At 40.0% G+C, this 18,958-nt stretch overlaps 1 protein-coding gene across 1 annotated transcript; it reads right to left on the bottom strand.

The window, feature by feature from the left end:
* Window positions 1–5,869: 5,869 nt before the first annotated feature.
* cnih2 (cornichon family AMPA receptor auxiliary protein 2) lies at window positions 5,870–17,726 on the bottom strand. Its single transcript, XM_030746747.1, has 6 exons — window positions 17,425–17,726; window positions 15,432–15,500; window positions 11,843–11,890; window positions 9,075–9,187; window positions 8,854–8,997; window positions 5,870–8,770 (listed from the first exon to the last, which is right to left on the bottom strand). Exons 1-6 carry the CDS (start codon window positions 17,503–17,505, stop codon window positions 8,743–8,745), a joined length of 483 nt encoding a protein of 160 aa, XP_030602607.1. The 5' UTR covers window positions 17,506–17,726; the 3' UTR covers window positions 5,870–8,742.
* Window positions 17,727–18,958: the final 1,232 nt, after the last annotated feature.

The raw sequence follows: 18,958 nt of genomic DNA, 5'->3' as shown, positions 1-18,958 counted from the left end.
AAATGAGAGCCTGCTAAAGTGGCCTCAGTGAGCATTAAAAGCAGTGATTTCTTCTTGAGGTTTTGCATTAGTGCAAGTTAATTTGCCGTGGAGGTGACAGGTGGCCACATTATTGCTGAACCGATGCATCTCTCTGAGAAGAGTTTTTTGAATAGGCGGTCTCAAAATCTTCCATGACTGCGTGATGATCAGCAGCTTGGTTTATACAGCACTTTACTGCTTGAGCTTGTTTGTTGCCCTTTTTAAAAACAGATTGAGACGTCTATTCTATTAGGCAGCAATGCAGATTTGTCTAAAAATAATGATTGTATTATATTTGACCTATTCCATTATAAATCACCTCGCATTTACACTGCAAATTATGTTTTTCTCACATGCAGAGAGGTGCGTGCATACAGATGAAAGAGCACTCTGCTGATGCACACCTTCATTTTTCACCTTTCAAACCCATTTACAGTACAGTTGGCCTCTGGCCTCGCCTACACAAGCTATTTTGTGTTGTTTTTCAAATGCTAAGTGCTAATTAGGAACATGCTTCTATAATGCAATGCATGTCCACATGGTGGCTAGACTCATGCTGAATTATTGCATAAGCTTCTTAGCTATTTATAGCGTATGTGTATACATATATTTGTGCATATGTACTGTGTATGTAGTTTTCCTCTGTTATTTCTGTTTTGCTTTCAGCACACTTGATAATTTAATTATGAATCTTATTCATATGATTTAATTTACAATATAAGGGAAGCTACCCATTACTTCACAATAGAAAAGGCTGGATTACACCAAAGCTATCACTTAGTTGAGTCAACTGCAAAAAGTACCCAGTACACATCATACATAAACCAGTAAAACAACATATCTCACCTGGTATGTCAGCTTTGGTTTTGTAGATCTATTGCATCAAGCCAGCCAACTCAGTTAACTAGAAAACCTTAAAATAGTTTGCACCACTTCTTTGTGCTTTTATTAATACATAGCAGTAATGAATATGACCAAAACCTAATATAATTGTTTACAAATTCAGATTCAACACATTAAAAAACAGCCAGATATCTTTTTTGTTCCTTTTTGTTGTTCCGGTAATTGTTTCTTGTTCCAGTATCACACAATAAATGGCAAAAAGAAATCCAACTGAAGAGCCACCTCGACAGGACAAGACTTGGCTGTACATGTGCACCTAAAGGATAAAGGTCGCTCTTTTGAGGATGCCAGTGTTCACATTTTTTGGACCAACAAGACAGATGGTTTGAAAGAGGAGTAAAAGAAGTATCTATGTCCACTGCAAACAACCATCACTGAACAGAGGTGGCTTACGACACCAGCAGTCAGCCACCTACAGTGCTGTCATGAGATCTCTTCCCGGGCACCTCAACCTCCACTCACACCTTACTTCAGGTTGCCTCAAAGTCTCACAGTGGGTTCGCCAAAAACCCCTGGTGGTATGACCCACGCCTTTTTTTCACATCTTGGCTCATGTGATGACGCACATGATCAATAGTGGGTCAATGACCACCTCCAAAGGGGATAGTCCCTTGGATGAGAAGTGAAACATCTTAAAAAAAAAGAAGTCCAGTTGCTTTTTTTCAAGCTCTTAAGACAAGTAATCCAAGTATTTAAATTACTACGTATGTAAGCTAAACCTCAGTCACACAGGCCTAGAACATGGCAAATAGTTGGCAAGTGCACACAAATCAGCATTTTCCATGCAAGCTATGGGTGACTGTTCCAATCTCCTTGCATTCAAAGCCATCAAAAAAGATTTTTGGTGCAGCACCTTCTTTGCAAAAGATTTCCCCTAGTGCCTGCCAGCAGTCTCCAGCAACTACTCCCCAACCAGTCTGGGTATACACAACCAGCGGTTGCCAGGAGATTGCTGACCATTTTGTAGGTCTGTATCACTGAGGACTACCAGCAAAATACTGCAAAATGTAGTTCAATTCCTGATTACCTACACTATATTGCCAAAAGTGTTCACACGTATATAAACTTGAGTGACATCCCATTCTTGATCCATAGGGTTTAATGTGATGTTGGCTCACCCTTTGCAGCTGTAACAGCTTCAACTCTTCTGGGAAGGCTTTCCACAAGGTTTAGGAGTGTTTATGGGAATTGTTGACCATTCTTCCAGAAGTGCATTTATGAGGTCAAACACTGATGTCTGAAGGCCTGGCTCAGTTTCTGCTCTAATTCATCCCAAAGGTGTTCTAGCAGGTTGAGGCCAGGACTCTGAGCAGGCCAGTCAAGTTCTTCCAAACACCAAACTCTCTCATCCATGTCTTTATGGACCTGCTTTGTGCACTGGTACGCAGTCTGGTGGAACAGACTGTTCCCACAAAGTTAGGAGCATGAAATTGTCCAATAAGTCTTGGTATTCAAGCATTAAAAGGGTTCCTTTCACTGGACCTAAGGGGCCGAGCCCAACAAAAAACAACCCCACACCATAATCCCCCCTCCACCAAACTTTACACTTGGCACAGTGCAGTCAGAGAGGTACTATCCTCCTGGTAACCACCAAACCCAGAGTCATCCATCAGATTGCCAGAGGAAGAAGCGTGATTCGTCACTCCAGAGAACACGTCTCCACTGCTCTGGAGTCCAGTGGCGGCATGCTTTACACCACTGCATCCAATGCTTTGGATTGCGCTTGGTGATGTAAAGCTTGGATACAGCAGCTCAACCATGGAAACCCATTCCATGAAGCTCTCTATGCATGAATTTTGTAGCGAGTGACTCTGCAGAAAGTTGGTGACCTCTGTGCACTCCGCTGACACCACTCTGTCATTTTACGTGGCCTACCACTTCGTTCAATGAGTCAGTGATTTGGATGGGTGAGTCAATATAGTGTATTTTTACTTCTGCCCAACACTGGTTTGTCTGTACATTACAGTCATTTATGGTTACATTCAACCTTGAGTTATAATGTAAATACATTTGTACTTATTCAGCCGCTTAATGACATATCGCCATCTTTATTGTTTATGCATTATTTAATACAATAGGACATTTATTTTGTAAGGTATTGTTGCATTGAGAGAAAATAGGCATTAAAGCAGCGTACACTCTATACAGAGTGAGCAGTCACCCCTGGCATGTTTCAGTTTCAATAAAAACAAAATGCCAGACTCAAAGCTTTGAACCAAGACTTCACAAACCAACTGATGAAATTATTGCATTACATTATATCACCTCATTATTTCATTGACACGATGCCATCCAAACACACAGCCATCTTTAATGAAGATAATGACAGCTAACATGCAGCTGTTTCTGACCAATGTGGGTAAAGACCGCAGGCCATCCTTCATGGCCTGCCAAATTATTCTGTAAATTATTATCAGTTTGATACTGTTTGATCTGTGAAAGGCTGCTTGACATGTGTATCAATTAAACATTATATAGATATTTCAGGTGTTAAACTACACTTATCAGATTACACTAGCCTGTCATCAAGATTTAAATCAGACTGCCATCCTCATTACTAAAAGAGGAAAAAATTTCTCAGCCTAAGGGCTTCATGCATTTAATATATTCAATTTGATCTGAAAATTGAAAATTAAAATTAGATATGAGCAGACTTCTCTGATTAAAAAGGCTGTTACAGGCGAGCGATATTCTGTTTATGAAATGGTCTTAAAAGTGCCTTGGGAAGCTTCATCTTAAAGCAATCTCACATAACACTGCAAAGTAAAAAGCCAACAGCAGCCAAGTCATGACTTTCTAAGGCCAGGAACTGAAAATGAAGTTAGTATTTAGTTTGATGAAAGTGGTGGGTATTTATATAAATGAGCTGACAGAGTGAGTCACGCTCATGTCTCTGTCTGGACGGACGATGCACGGTCCAAATAAAAACATAAGTGTGAACAGGTTTTTGACACATCTTTGGAAACAAAAAAGAAACTGCTAAGACGGCACATCTGCTCCTTCTACAATCTTAAAACTTCAGGAGCTCAGTACGGTGGGCCGATTTGTTTAGTGGCTCCATAGTGCAGCGGTTTACACATTTGTGCCTAACACGCAGAAGATCCCCAGTTCGATCCTGGGAGGAAAAACAAAATCCTTGAAGACTGGATCAGGAAGAGCATCCGGGGTAAAAAAAAAAATCAAATAAGTGGAGCCACCTGCTGTGGTAACCCTTTGTGAATAAGGGAGCTGGAAGCAGCTCACATTTTGATTTTTTTTGTTTGTTTTGATTTTTGAAGCATAAAAACGCCCCACTGTATGTGGAGAGTCTGTGAATAATAAATATCAAAACAAAATCATTTTGCATTTGACAGCAATGCGAGGGTGCATTAAAAAAATAGGACAGTCAGTAAATATTTATTTCTTTGTCTCCTTGTTTCTTTAATTAAACCCTCTCTTGATTTAATTGTTTAGTTTTGATTTCTTGTCATGTCTTTGTGTCTGCTGTACTCCTGTCATTGTTCTGTTCTGTCAATAAACTTAACATTAAACTTTGTATGTTTAATTATGAAGTCCGTGCCCTCAGCGTGCAGTGTGTCTCATGTTTTTCCTGTGTATCCATGGTTATAGAGTCAGAATAATATGCATCAACCTGGAACTGCATAATAATGAATGTGCACAACATGCATCTGTGTGTGTGTGTGTGTGTGTGTGTGTGCACGCACCTCTGAGTGTGCACGTGCTTGCCAATTGTGTATGCCGATCCTGACGTTTTCAAGCCCATCAGTTGTTAGCCAGTTTCCATGGTAACGCCTCGCTGAGAGTGCACAGACGTAGGAGAGAGGGGAAAGGAGTTGAGACAATTATGGTGGTGGAGGGTGCTGAAAAAAGGAAGAGCCCGGGATGATGAGTGTGAAACAGTGCGAGTCGTGGGATGAGACGAAACGAGAAACAGATGCATGCGCTGAGTGAGCGGGCTTTTGTGTGTGCTTGAATGTTGTGTGTGTGTGTCTGCGCCTGCCTGTGTCTCGGTGTAAGCAGGTGTCACAAGTGCTTACATGAAACTGGCATGTATGTAGTGGATGTAATAAATATAAATGCACTGGGCAGGGAAGCAGTGCTGCCAGGCATGTGCACCAACTTCTATTGGATTCTTCTGTGTTTTCAGCCTCAGAGTGAGTCAACAGGAATTTCTAATACAGTTTAGTTTCCATGGTGACAGCAGAGAAAGATCTGTCCTCTTCAAACAGAGGGAAACGCCAACTTGAAGCCTTGTTGTTTCTCTGTTTTCTGTCTGAATCATTATTTAAACAAGTGATAACCTGGCAAACATTTCAGACTCTACAAATGAGTCCCAGAGCCAGCTTAGACCCACACTCAGTGATTTGGGTTATGCCTTTCTCGCTCTCTCTCTCTCTCAGGAGTCAGAACTTATGAATTTTAAATGTTCTATAGCTACACTGACATTTTCATAAGTGATGATGTCTCTCCGTGGAGACGAACTCTGTCAGCTTAGTTTTGTTATGTAATCTAATAGGCATCCAGCGCTCTATAATTTGAAATGTTAGTATTCTGGAGGTACAGACGTTAATGAAAGGCTTTAATCCTCTCTTTGCTGCCTCTCTAGTAGAAGGAATTCAGTTATTCTGGTGCCTTTTGGAGAGGTTGGGTGAATGCCTCTGGAACCGCTTCTAAATGCAGCTGTTTTTCAACAGCTTTCGATGAGGCAGTTTGTCTTCTATCCCTCATCTAATGCACCACTCAGTGTCCTCATCATCATCCTCAGAGTTATATTTTTCTCTTCCAGCACATCTCAGGCAGAGCACCACATATCTGCCCCACAGATGGACAAAAAAATGCTGACCCTCAACAGGCGGGAAAGAAGCAGTACAGAGACAGTCATTTTGGCATTACTGTTTTATTAGAATATGGCATGTGAACAGCTGTACATCATAGTGTAACCTAATATATATAAAGTAATCCACCAAATTTACTGTAGCATATGTCGATGAGAAATGTATAAAAGACAGATACAAATAATTATACTCAAATACAGTTTTCTAAAAGGCTTTGTTCACAGCAACTACATAATGACATTCAACCAAGCTGCATTTCTCCCTTTTCTCCTCGTGTTCCTGTGCTTTTTGTAGCGATTGTCTGGACTCAACACGCTCTCACTGTTGGCAGAGTTTTGAGGTCTCAGCGTCCTGTGATTACTTTCAACATTTTTTGGAACAACATATACTGTCTTGTCTTCAGACACACTGACAGCCTACTGAAATTGCTTCAGTGCTTGCAATTCGGATCACGCAGGCAGTTTGACTTGCTCTCTGTATGCCATGATTTCTGACTGAGATAAGGCTGTGTGCGTACATATGCATGTATGTGCTGAACCTCTACAGCACAGCTACATTAACAACAAAGGTTATCAATGCTTTTAAAACTTCAGAAATTTCTGCAATGAGGCTAATATACGACATATTACTTTGAAGAAATGATGCTTCTTGCAATGCAGAGCACACTGTATGCAATGCACTGTATTACTCAGTTAATAAAGACACTTTGAACAGGTTTATATTAGGAATTAAAAACCATTTAAAGGATGATATTGGCGATATTTCATCATTTCCATATTGCCAACAGATTCTGTGAAAATTAAGAATCCATAAATCAACTGATTTATGAATATTACCTGTATAGCGAAGGCCCGACACATTTTATCCCGCCACTGTTTCACTGGATGACACTTGTCTCGATGAACGAGCATGGGGCTTATATTTTATCAATCTCATAAACATAGTGCTGTTGCAGGAAAAAGTGCTGATGCAAAAAAATGTTTATTATTCCACTGCTAAAAAAATAGTCCTCGAGATATATTGCATTTACCCTTGTTTTGATGGACATTTGCTAAAACTGCAGTGAAAAAACAAAACAAATGGGCTTGGGGCTGAGTGCTACAGACAGTAGATGTAGTTTTCATTAGAAAGCAAATTCATATATCGCTATCACAAGGAATTTGTCACTAGTGTCACTGATCAAACCATCTATCTCATGACAATTTCTAATTTTTTGCTGCAACTCTTTCTGCATAATAAGAACTTCAGTAGGCTGCAGCAGTCGAGACCATGATTTTAAGTGGGCATTGCTTAACAGTAAGACATGGTTAGTAAGGGCTGGGGGCAAGGTAACCGATTACAGCCAGCCACGTCTAGCAGTTGAGAAACGCCCACCCGCGCTCTCTGGAGACTTCTTACTTCAATTTTTTCCTAACTGAGCCCACAGTTTGTCTATTAGACGCCAACATTTACCACACCTGGAGTCGGTGCATAACAAACATCACAGTTTGTGCTCGGGCCCCCAGAGTTTCTGTTTTCCTGCTGATATCACACATTTGAACCATCACTTCTCTGCTAACAGATCCATGTAATGAACACACAGCAGCTGAGGAAAGGCTTGGCTGTTTACAAATCCTGGTGATCAGCAACATCAGCGTCTTACATGTGTCTCCTTTGAAGCTGTACGATTGTAGATGTACTGGGATGACTTCATCATCATTACACGCCTTAAACAGCTGAAACATTGTCACAGAGTCATCATTGTCTCATCTGCCACTTTTGTCCCACTCGCTGTTACAAACACTGAACAACACTGGATTGGTATGTCTCATGAATCAATTTACATTGCTAGATTACTGTTATTAATTGCTTTTTGTACATGAGATGACTATGCTATTCTACCTCGGATCAGAGAAGAGTCGCTGTGCTAAAATGACTATAGTATAGATGCAGATGAATAAATAAACTTCACTGGAAATAGGAATAAGGTGCTTCCTGCACACTAAAAAATACAACAGAACTAAAGTATTTTTTTTTCAAGGAAAAAAACATTGTGCCAAAATAAAACACTTGTTAAAGAAAGAAGAATTAAAGATAAGGTTTGAGATTGGAAAATACTGCAACTACCATCTAGCATCACTTTTATTTGTATTTTTTATTTGGCACAATGCTTTTCAGTGATCAACTTTTGGCATGTCTGAGCTTACAGCTCTTTGGAAAGCGTGAACCTAGCATGTAGCGTAAAATATGTCCTTTGACCTACGGACAAACCTATTTTGAATGCACATTGCAAACAATGACCCTTAAATTCAAACTTATTTAAGCCAAACCTGTATAATTCCTTGCTTTTTTTTTTTTTTACAGTGTTGCATTTGGCAGAGGCTAGCATCAGGCAAATCTTTATCCCCCATCCTGGTTAAAGGTGTCTGTGCACACACCGACTCATTGTCTTAGTGCCAGGCCTGTTAAATCTCTTACAGTGCTAACCCTTTTCTTACAGTTTGTGGACCTGCAACACAATCAGAGTAACGGTTTGATGTCAGAGTTCCTGTATGCAAAACAATCCTGCTTTTAGTACATTGTCAAAGTCAAAGAATACAGACATAATTTCTCATTTTCCAGTCCCTAAGTGTTTGGAAATTCACAGTGAGTTGAGCGACTGGATTATTAAGAGCAGCGTGGGGAAAATCCAGCCCTTCAGAAGTATTGTTAAATTGTATAACGGGTCAAAGGCAACACAAACACCTGCATCATTTCAGTCCTTCAAGATTTTATCCGGTCGTCCAACAGCAGTATCTGGGATACAACGATACAATCGAACGGAGGTTTTTTTTTAAAAAAAAAACACATTCACTCCGATTGGTCTTCATGTTTTGTCCAAGGTTAGACTCCCAAAGACCAAAGCCAGAAAGGTCAGAATGCATGGAGAAAGGAAGAGTTTGTGTCTCCATTTGTTCTCTATTTCTCTCTTATAGTTATTTTATTTCTCCATCACTCCAATTTGTTAGAAGCTCACCAAGGCGTAGACCATACTACAGCAGGAAATAGTGCAAAATCAGTGAAAAAAATAGTACAGCACACCTATAAGGCAACAGATTGCAATTCTCCCACTTACCTGTAGAGATAATAGAAGAAAGAGAGCAGATAAAAGCCCAGCTTACACCACGACTCCTTCTGACAATAGTTGAGAATGTCCGCGTTCATCACACTGACAGGATCATACATGACCTCTGAGCCATCAGCGGGCCGATGAAAAAACCTGAAAAAGCAGGAGGTTTGGCTCACTCACTCGGCACACCAACACAAACTAGACAGACATCTGTTATGGGACCGTACCTCCACAGATGGTAGAAGAGCAGCGGGATATTTAGGCCAAGTGTGACCCACTCTCCAGCACACATGAACATCAGGCAGAAAAGACCATGGATGGAGTACTCCGGTACCACCAACTAATAAGAAACACAAGATGGATGCACTTTAAAGGTTTGTACGTTGCGAAGAACCTGAAATGATTACGTGATCACTCTCCAGCAACTTACAGTGCACAAGACCACACTGCAGGGCAAACACTTTCACACGGGAGGTGTTGCTGTTACTCATGGCTAGCTGCTGTTACGGGTGCAAATATGCTTTCACACGTGTAGACTTTTTTTTTTATGTTGGTAGAAGGTGATGTAGTTTGACATACATTTTTCAAGTTGCTTTTTTTCCTGTGTTTCAAACAAGTCTTGTGTTGGGTTGTTAAAACATTTGAGATAATCAGAGATGGGATTTGGACTCTTTGGAGGCAGGCAAACAGTATAAGCTGGCTACAAAATGGCAACAATGATGATTAAACTGATACAGTTATTGCAAAACTTTTGGGGGGGCAATTTAGGGCCAACAGAAACAAGTTACATCACATCGAGATTTTAGTGTTTCTTGCTGGGCAGGGAGTGTGTTGTCACTTTTTCTGAACTTTTCTCTGAAAATAGCAGCTCATAGCAGCCAAAAACTGTGCAATGGGAGCACTGAGAACGAACCAACACAGAAATGTCTGGGCCAAATGAGGCCAGCATGCAAGTACCAAAAACTGCAGTTCCTTGAGTGGCCACTTGAAGTTGGTTTTACAAGTCAGTGAGTCCCCATATAATCCCATATTAAAAACCTCAGCTTTACACAAGCCTGTTGACATCCCTGTTGATTGCTGCACAGTAATACATTTACTCCTTCATAATATCTTTACAGGAGGTGATTTTTTTTTTTTATTTCATCTTAAAGTTTTCGCCTTAAAGTTTTTACTGTTAGTCTTCACCTGCACCAATTCAAATTACAGACTGGGACTTCAGTGTGCTGCAACATTTTAAGAGAATGATCTTACAGATAAAACGGTCTGCTGAGAGTTCATACTAAGGTTTTGGTGAGTGTTTGTTACTTAGCGCTAGTTAGAAGGTCTGTATGTGTATTTTTCATTGGCACCTGCACCGTCTATGGATGAAGCTTGCTAACCATGCTAACTATCCTCTAATTAGTTGGTATCTTGGTGCTTTTACTCAAATATGGTAACATCTGGCTTCAAAACAAAACAAACAAACAAACAAAAAAACTCAAATTGCTAAATTGTTAATGTTGGGCCTCCACAAAGAGGCTTCAGAAACCAGAGGGTGATGTTGATCGAGCGCTCCATCGTTGTGGAGTGACCCACCTGAGGAACTTCGGTTTGCCTTCTTCAGTGTCCTCTTTTAAATCACCCATTTATAGCTTGTAAATTTTATTATAGTCTTTATTACATCTTTTTCTCATTCTTAGCTTAACTCTAATTTATTGTTTTAACTTTTCATTTTTATGTTAATTTCAATTTATTCTTTACCATGGAGTCGTACTGTATTTTATTATTATTATTATTATTATCATTATTATTACATTTTTCAATCTTGCATGGTCTATTTTAATCAATATGCAAATTGTTTTTATAATTGGTATCGGCACACTTTTTTTCTTTTAAATAAGGTCTATTATTTGTTTATTGTGTGTTTGGGGGAAGCGCTTCATAATGCTGGTTTTGATAAGTGCTCTACAAATTAATTTTATTTATATTACAATTTCTAATGTCCATCTTTTTTATGTAATCTCTGCTGTAAAGCCCCAAAAACATGAAACTACAGCATCAGATTGTAATTCAGTGTAAATTTGCTTCTCAGCTTCACATACGAGTACACATTTGATCTTGATGTTGATTCAAACGGTGCTTATATCTGCAAAATAACAACTCTTAAATGCTCACATTTCTTTGACATGACAAGCCTTAACTGGTCCCATCTACTGTTACTATCAGTTTCTATATCATTTGAATGTTTTTATTGGGACTATTTTTTCACCACTGGTTGGTTAGAGCAAGTATCGCTGATACCTACGTACGTAGTCCAATAACCAGGCTAGATTAAACAGAGATGGACGCCTCCCTGTGCAGCAGTTAACAGTAACTGAAACTGTATTTGCACTGCAGCAATAATATTGATCATCTAATTTCTTCTTCAGTAATATTGTAATAGAGTGGTTATGTATCAGTCCCACTTCATTGTCTTGCTCTAAGCCGTTGGATAAAAAAAAAATGTGCCAAAAAAAAAAAAACCAAGAAAATTACATCACTGCTAACAGTATGAACCCAGAGTAAACCTGTTAAGACAATTCTGTTTACTACATGAATATGTGGACCCTAATACTACAATTAATATGCTAGCTTCCCTCTTTGAATTAAAGCTCTTGTAGTTGTAATTTTTTTAATAACTTCAGAGTGGAAACATCTAATGATACTGGCCATCTTCCAGCACAGGCATGTTTAAAATGGCCTCCACAGCATGTGAGCTTTCAGGGACACCGAGTTCTTTTTCTGAAAGCCTTGAAATGTAAAAAAAAAAAAAAAAAAAATGCACACAAGACCTGGACTGTGTCAGTGTTCTCCATCACTGTGTGCCTGTGGAGCGGTAATGGTGTGTTGTAGGGGCTCCATGTGAATCGTTGTGTGTCAAGGTCCTCACAATGAAAAAGACAAATGGTCACAGCTGTGTGAAGCCCCTCTGCTTTAGTCATCCACCAACAGCAGGTGAAAAACAACTATTACTCACCCTGCGAAGCAGGTTGCAGATCCTTTCAATGTTGAGAATCCTTTCTCTCTGTGGAGAGGATATAAAGACAGTCCAGTCAGCAGTCAGCATATTGCCGTCCATGCCTAACAGAAATAACAGCCTCAGAGTTGAAACAATAGATGCTCGTAGATCGGAGAGAATTTTATTTTGAAGGATTTTTTTTTTAGACACATATCTAAACATTGAATCTGATGGCTAGTTTCATACTAAGATTCCTGCTTAAATATCAATATTATGGGTATAGTAAAGATGCATGCAGCTGTATATTACACTGGACTCCCACCCAACAAGAGTAGTATGTGAAAAATACACTTAAAAACTAAGTAATTAACTAACCACCTGCTTTTTAAAAAAAAAAAAAACTCCAGAGTTGGTTTTCATCACATATATAACATACATATTTTAACATATTTTTGTTATGATATGGGTGGTGTTTGTCAGAAGTTCAGAACAGTACAGCTCAATAAACATACACACCAGTACATCCTTGTGCTGGTGTTGCTGGTTAATTTGACCAAACTTGCAAAGACTAAAACTAAAGATATTTTCTTTTTAACTTTTATTTTAGTTTTCCAGCAGATATTCCTTTTTTTTTTTTTTTTAGGTCAACTTTTATTTTTAGTTTTAATAATAACTTTGTTTTTTTCATTTCTCTGAATAGGTATTCGAGGGTGGACTGTGCACCTGATCTTAATAGACTTGTTTCACAGCAGCAATTTTGGCATGAGATATGAGTTAAACACAGGTGTTATTAATGGCATTAATGACAGCTCTGTTCCAGAGCCTTAATTAATGCCATCAATCATACCTGTGCTTACCTATAGTACCAGTATCAAAATGAATCTGTATAAAGACTATGGGATGTGTGCTACCCTGTGTGGCAGAAACCATATTTTCCTGTTATTTTTAACATCTGAGAAACACAAATGTATATTATGCTTGAATAAATTCATGCTCGATTAATTAAAAAAAAAAGGGATTATAATGCTGGTGATTTTCCTCTCCATTTATGTGGCTGAAACCTTTCAGAGGCACAATTCATGTAGCAGGAAAAACCCTGTGCACACGTCTCCCACCTTATCTTGTAAAGCTATCAGCTGGGAGTCTCTTGTGAGCCATTCAAGAAGGCTCAATTATCAGTTTTAAAATTAAAGCCATCCATCTTCCCATGCATCGGCCTGACATCAGATATTTGCCTCTCGTGCTGATGTTTTCTTTGGTTGTCCATTGATTAGTCAGCAAGGCAAATTAGATGTTTTACTCTGCTTCGTTTGCCTCGTTTACTCTGTTTCCATCACCAGAAAGCAGTTACACAATAACATCAATGGTCTGGTAATTAACACGGGGGTTGTTAAATTTGCTTGGCTTCGTTTATTTTGTTAAATATAATATATCAAGTGGATAAGCATGTCTATTCATTCTGACATATTGAGGCATCTATCTTAGTTACCAGCTGGTGATATCGGCTCCCTTTAGCTGGAGCAACACGCAGCTTTTATGAGTCTGTGGACATAAATTAAAGCTGGTGACCTGAAAGGGGAAGTGGATTTTGCCCTGGATTAGACACAGGCTCTCCAGCCTCACTGTTGTTTCTGTGCTGTGTGTAGTTTTTTTTCCTTTTTCTTTTTTTTTTTTTTTCCCTTTTTGCTTCTTCATCCACAACGCTGATATTTAAGAAGCAAATGTGCCAGCTAAGCTAGTGTGCATCTGATGGTTTGTTGTTGTCGGTGTAAATCGTTGTGCTGCTTAGATTTTACAGCCTGTAGCCTCCCCGAGGTGGCCCTATTTGTGTCAGGTCATCCAATTCACTCTGAAAATTTAATAGTTCCAATAAAGAAGCATGACTTAGGACCTTAATCAAAGGCAGCGGAGACATTTCACAATATGCAGAAGAGATAAAGGAGCAACAATTACAGGGCAAAGAGTGCTGTAGTTAGATCGGTAATCTAATTAAGCAATTACTGCCAGAGAATAAAATGAGTGATCTCACTGGCAATCTGCCTCATAAGTTTTCTATAGCTGCTGAAACAAAAGAAGGCCTGAAAAGAAATAAATGTCAAGAGTGTGGCATCCTTAAATCTGTTGTTTTGCAGGGAAAGAGACGCCAAAAGGCTCCTTATGGATGGGGTGGTTCTCCCTTTGAGACTGTTACTGTGATTAAAGGCTTTACACACAAATCTGATTTAAAAACAGGCATTCAGCCTCTTCCACGCTGTCTTTCTATCATTTCTCTCTTGCCGACAAATATTGACCGCTTTTGTCCTTTTTATACACAACCACACTCGAGCGAACATGTGTTGCTCTCAGCTAACCACAAATATAATTGCTGTTTATCTTCCATGGCTGTTGCCTTCGCTTGTCTTCTGTTTGCGCAGTTTATTGATTTTGGGAGAGACTGGCAGCCTCACGTCCTGCCAGATCCAGTTATTTCTGAACACGTCTGAAATGGTGACATCAGACGACATGTTTAGGCTGTCATCAGTCCTGCAGAGTAGCCTCGATACACATCCCACTATGATTAAAATAATCGGAAATGTTCAGATGCTGAGTGCTTGTCAGACAACTCTCAATCTTTGTCTTGAGGAAAGTGAAACACTGACTGTGGTTTTTAGACTCCATTGTATTTGATTGCATTATATTTTACAGGTGTTACAGTTATTGTGTCCACCCCCCTGTAGCTGGCATGCCTTCACACTCCTACAGTCTGTTTTCACAGTTTCCTCTCCCACTCCTCATCACTCTCACTTTGCAGTTCAGATGCAGGTTCACATGATTGCTAGAACATTAGCTATCTTGTGAAAATGATATTCACAGCTGCTGTTACTTGCTAAGCGAATAATAGCTCTAACTACTGACTCATGATGTTATTTAATCTTCAGAAGAAAAATTATACATACTGTACATAAGCAGCTCTGCAAGATAAGAGGATAAATACTTGCGCTAACTTTCAATCACTTGGTATTTATCATTCATTTTGGATTGAGTGTGACTCGAGTGAATACGTTTCTTCTTGTTACAGTGAGATGGAAACAAATTGCACTCCTATTGTGGCGGCACTACAGTAGCTCATTGTATAAAAAGTGACTTCATTTGCATGAATCTCTGTAACTGATTAAGCCAACGAGCCGTTGTCTTTGTAGGAGGCTGATTACTTCAATCTGCATACAAATGAGCATTCAGGGAAACACTGCCCGGGTGCTACTGTAGCAATCACCTGGAAGCTTAGATTAGTGTTTTCAAAGTAGAGCAAATATTTGATTTACAAATATTAATGAATAGGCTAAATGTAGCTCAATTAAATATGTGAAAGCTTTTGCTCCAAAATCCCCAAACCTTCTTTTACATAACATAATTGCGAGCTTGAAAAGGCGTTTGTTGTGTTTATTTGTGAAATAAATGCAAAAAAAAAAAAAATGTAAACTGTGCTTTGAAAATATGCATCATATGCAGTATTTCTGGGGTGAAACCTTCAGCTCATATTCTCCCTGAAAGTACAAAAAAGGGATTTCTCTGTCTGCACATGAAGGTTTGATCATCCTTGCGAGAAGTGAAACTGCAGGGTTCTTACCGCTCTGGTGGGATTGCTCTGATCAATGGGGTTTTTGAAGTCTGTGCGAAGCTCATCAAACGCAATGATCTGAAAAATAATGGACATGAGTGAGCTTGTTTTCATTTCACTACCACCACACTGCTACTGTAGTGTAAATGTAGCTGTTGTCTTCTCTTCACTCTTAAAATTTGGTTTGATTCAGTTGGCTGTACATTGTTGCACTGGGATGATAGCACTCCCTAAATCCTCCACAGCTGCAGCCACTTTTGCCTGAGTGCATGTGGCGATTTAATGGCATATGTAAATGCAGGCATTTGCTTTTGCCCTTTGTTATTAGGGAGGTCATGTTGTGTTGACATTGTGTATGATTATGTAGTTTTTCTATGCTTGTGCAAAAGAAATTTTGATTGAAACTGCTCCCCAGTTTCTCATTGAGTAAGTGCCAGTTGGATTGTTACTTGACCCCCACACAGCTCTGCATTATCTGTGCCACACCACTGTGCCAATTTGTGTAAAAAAAAAACTATGAAAAGTTGTAGGAGAATTAGACAAATTCATTGCAACGGCGCACATGAATAAATATATGGCTTGGTTCTTACATTAAGATCAGTAATTAAGGTCTCGCTGGAAAATTAATATCAACACAAAGGTCAGGCTTCATCCAATAAGTGCTCTTTACAAGTCATGCTTAGGAAGTTGGAAATTTAAGAAGGTATACAAATGAACATTTTTCCTGGTTTCATATTTAAGAGCATTGTGATATGTTACTGGAATATACACTATCCTGAGTGTTTCTTCATAACACCTTGTTCAGATGCACTGAATTGCTGCCGCCTTAGAGGCGGGACAATTTTTCTCACTAGCTTCCTGATTAATAGCTCTATAAAAAAACCACCAATAATTCTGAATGTAAAGGCCACCCGCTGTGCTTATCATCACTTCAGGTTTTAAAGAGCTACTGTAAGCTTGCCTTTGATGGCTCATTGGAAAGCCATAACAAACAGACATCATCTGCAGGTAAGTGAACATCAGTGGTGACTGATGGCGTGAAGGGAGAACTCTTTCCACATACTATATGAGCCTATATGGCTCTCCCTCGCCTTCGTTCACAATTAGCTCTGTTGTAAACAGATGCAGTTTCCATGGCGACATGATGAGCCCCTCAGTGGGCACCATGGTTACTATACCAGTGAACGAAGGCTCTGATTGGTTGACAGCGACATACAGTTGGGGTGCTGAGCCCGTGGGTGGAAGCAGACTGGGGGAAGGGGTGAACAAAATCATAGGTTGATAAGCGTTTCAGTCACATGGTCGAGAGCTGAGCCAGACACAGGCTTCTCGCTGTCTCTTTCACACGCAGACACACTGACTCATATGTAGTCTCACCCACTTAGTCAATTGGTACGTTAGTCATTTCAAGTCCTATATTCATAATGATGCGTTTTTGTGCTTTGCGTTGTTCCTGCCTCCACGGAGGGAATGTTAAAGGTGGGAGATCAAAGCTGCGGTGTTTGTTGAGTCTGTGCAACAAGCACACCGAGCACACTGGTCTCCAGCGATATCTGTGCAAATTCCACTCAAAATGCCTGCAGGCAGACAGATTCACAACAGTCTGGCGGTGAGATTTATGATCACTGTATTTTGCTGAATGTCTGTACTCATTATTTGGAGCTCGCTGAAACCTGAACAATGTGAGGAAATGTTTATTGTCAGTGCTCTGGGATCATAAGTCGCTTGTGGAGAGATGGAGCCAGCTGGAATCAGTACTTTTTTATTTGGTGGCTCTTAAGAGGTCATTTGAAGCGTCTGATAAGTACAGTTACACCTTTTCTGGATTCAGCGGAGACACTGAATGCATGGCGCTATCTCTAGAGGACCTGAAGTGTGTATGTTATGTTGCTGGCAGCAGTGTACACCTGTATGTAGGTGGCTGTGCTCGTTTGCCACTGTGGGATGCTACAGGCCCTACGTGTGTCAGTTTTAGTTTTAGTGTGTTCACAGTGCCACTCACCTGCCATATGACAAAGAAGATGAGAGCCGCGCACAGTACCAAGGTCAGCATATAGCAGAAGGCCGCAAAGGTGAACGCCATGGCTGCGCCAGCCAGCCTGACAAGGAGACGGGTCAAGGGAGAGGAAGGAAACTTGCTCCCTGCTCTCTGCCTCTCTCTGGCTACTGGTCACTCTCCCTCCTCCTTTTACTGTGGTAGAGGCTATTGTTGGTTTTCCCCTTTGATGCAAGCTGGGTCTGTATTGCCCAGGTGGGTAAAGCACTCAGTTTTAGTAACAATCAATAATCAGCTGATGTTGTAGCTTCACTGCTCACTTGTTTTATGTCTTTGTCTCTTTTTTGTTAATCTGACAGCAGGACAGCTCCTTCCTTGCTGTGATCTAGGAAGCACTTATATGTTTGTTCACGGCCACAGTAGTCTGCCGTTGGCCCAGTGCTCCTCTTTTCAGTCTCTGACAGGGAAAATGTCTGTCTCCTCCTCCTCCTCCTCCCTGTAGTTTCTCTTTAGACAAAGCCTACACATCATTTTTTTTTTTTTTTGCCCCCTCACAAACCACCAAGTGTCTGACTGACACGCCGACAGCAGAAGCACAGGTTTCTCGTCGATATTAAGAGCAGTAAAAACAGCGAGAATGGTTATGGCTTGTGGTAGTTTAGCAGTTTGTTGTATGGCTTTCAGTTCATCTGTTGCTCTCGATCCAGAACACCATTAATGACGCATATAGTTCCAAGTCATAGTTAACAGGTTCACGCCTGTGAGTTATTTACAGAGTCTTTACTTATTTTTATTACTAAACTGCTGAGTAATTACTTACGTCCTAGCTAAGATTCAAGGTATTGCTTTGCACATTACACAGTTACACATTACAAAGCAAATTACAAGTTGCGTCTGCTGATTTAGCAAAGTAAGAAATATAAATCACTGAGGCAGCAAATTTTCTAACTGAATCAAAGGATCACACATCGAAGAGGACTCACAGATGCAACATCAGAATACATTATTGATAGTTTTAATTAGCACGGATCGACATCTTGACTGACCTTAATATCGAGTAGCAAATACCTGTGTCTGGTAGGAGACGTGTCTGCCACTGAACAGTCCACTCTTTCCTCTTCTCTGTCAATTTGGGTCGGCACCATGTCAGAATTCTCTGCTCTGCATGTTTGTCTCAAGCGCATCCCTCAGATATCTCCAAAAATATGAAGACTTGTCTTTGCTGATGTGCAGGTTAAATGATTAAATTCTAGCAGGGAAATATTTACACAGAAGCCTGCAGAGTGTCTACATGTTGAAACCCATTTGTGTTGATTTTAAAAACACTCCTGCTCTCAAGTTAAAAAAAAAAAAAAAAAATCTCCACAGCCCCTCAGGAGTCATAAGTTAGTGAGTCCACCTCACTATCATCGCTCCTGCTCCTTGTGCACCCTGCTTTCTATCTTTCTTCCTTAACTCTCCCTTCTTTTGATCCCTTTCAAAGATTTTGAAAACAGACCTGAATGTGCTTCCTGAGTCTACTGTCTCTGGCTGTCTCTCT

Source organism: Archocentrus centrarchus, chromosome 14 (genome assembly GCF_007364275.1).
Source record: "Archocentrus centrarchus isolate MPI-CPG fArcCen1 chromosome 14, fArcCen1, whole genome shotgun sequence".
Classification (NCBI taxonomy): Eukaryota; Metazoa; Chordata; class Actinopteri; order Cichliformes; family Cichlidae; genus Archocentrus; species Archocentrus centrarchus.
The sequence above is the reverse complement of the archived record's forward strand: the minus strand, read 5'-3'. Positions and strand labels throughout refer to the sequence as shown.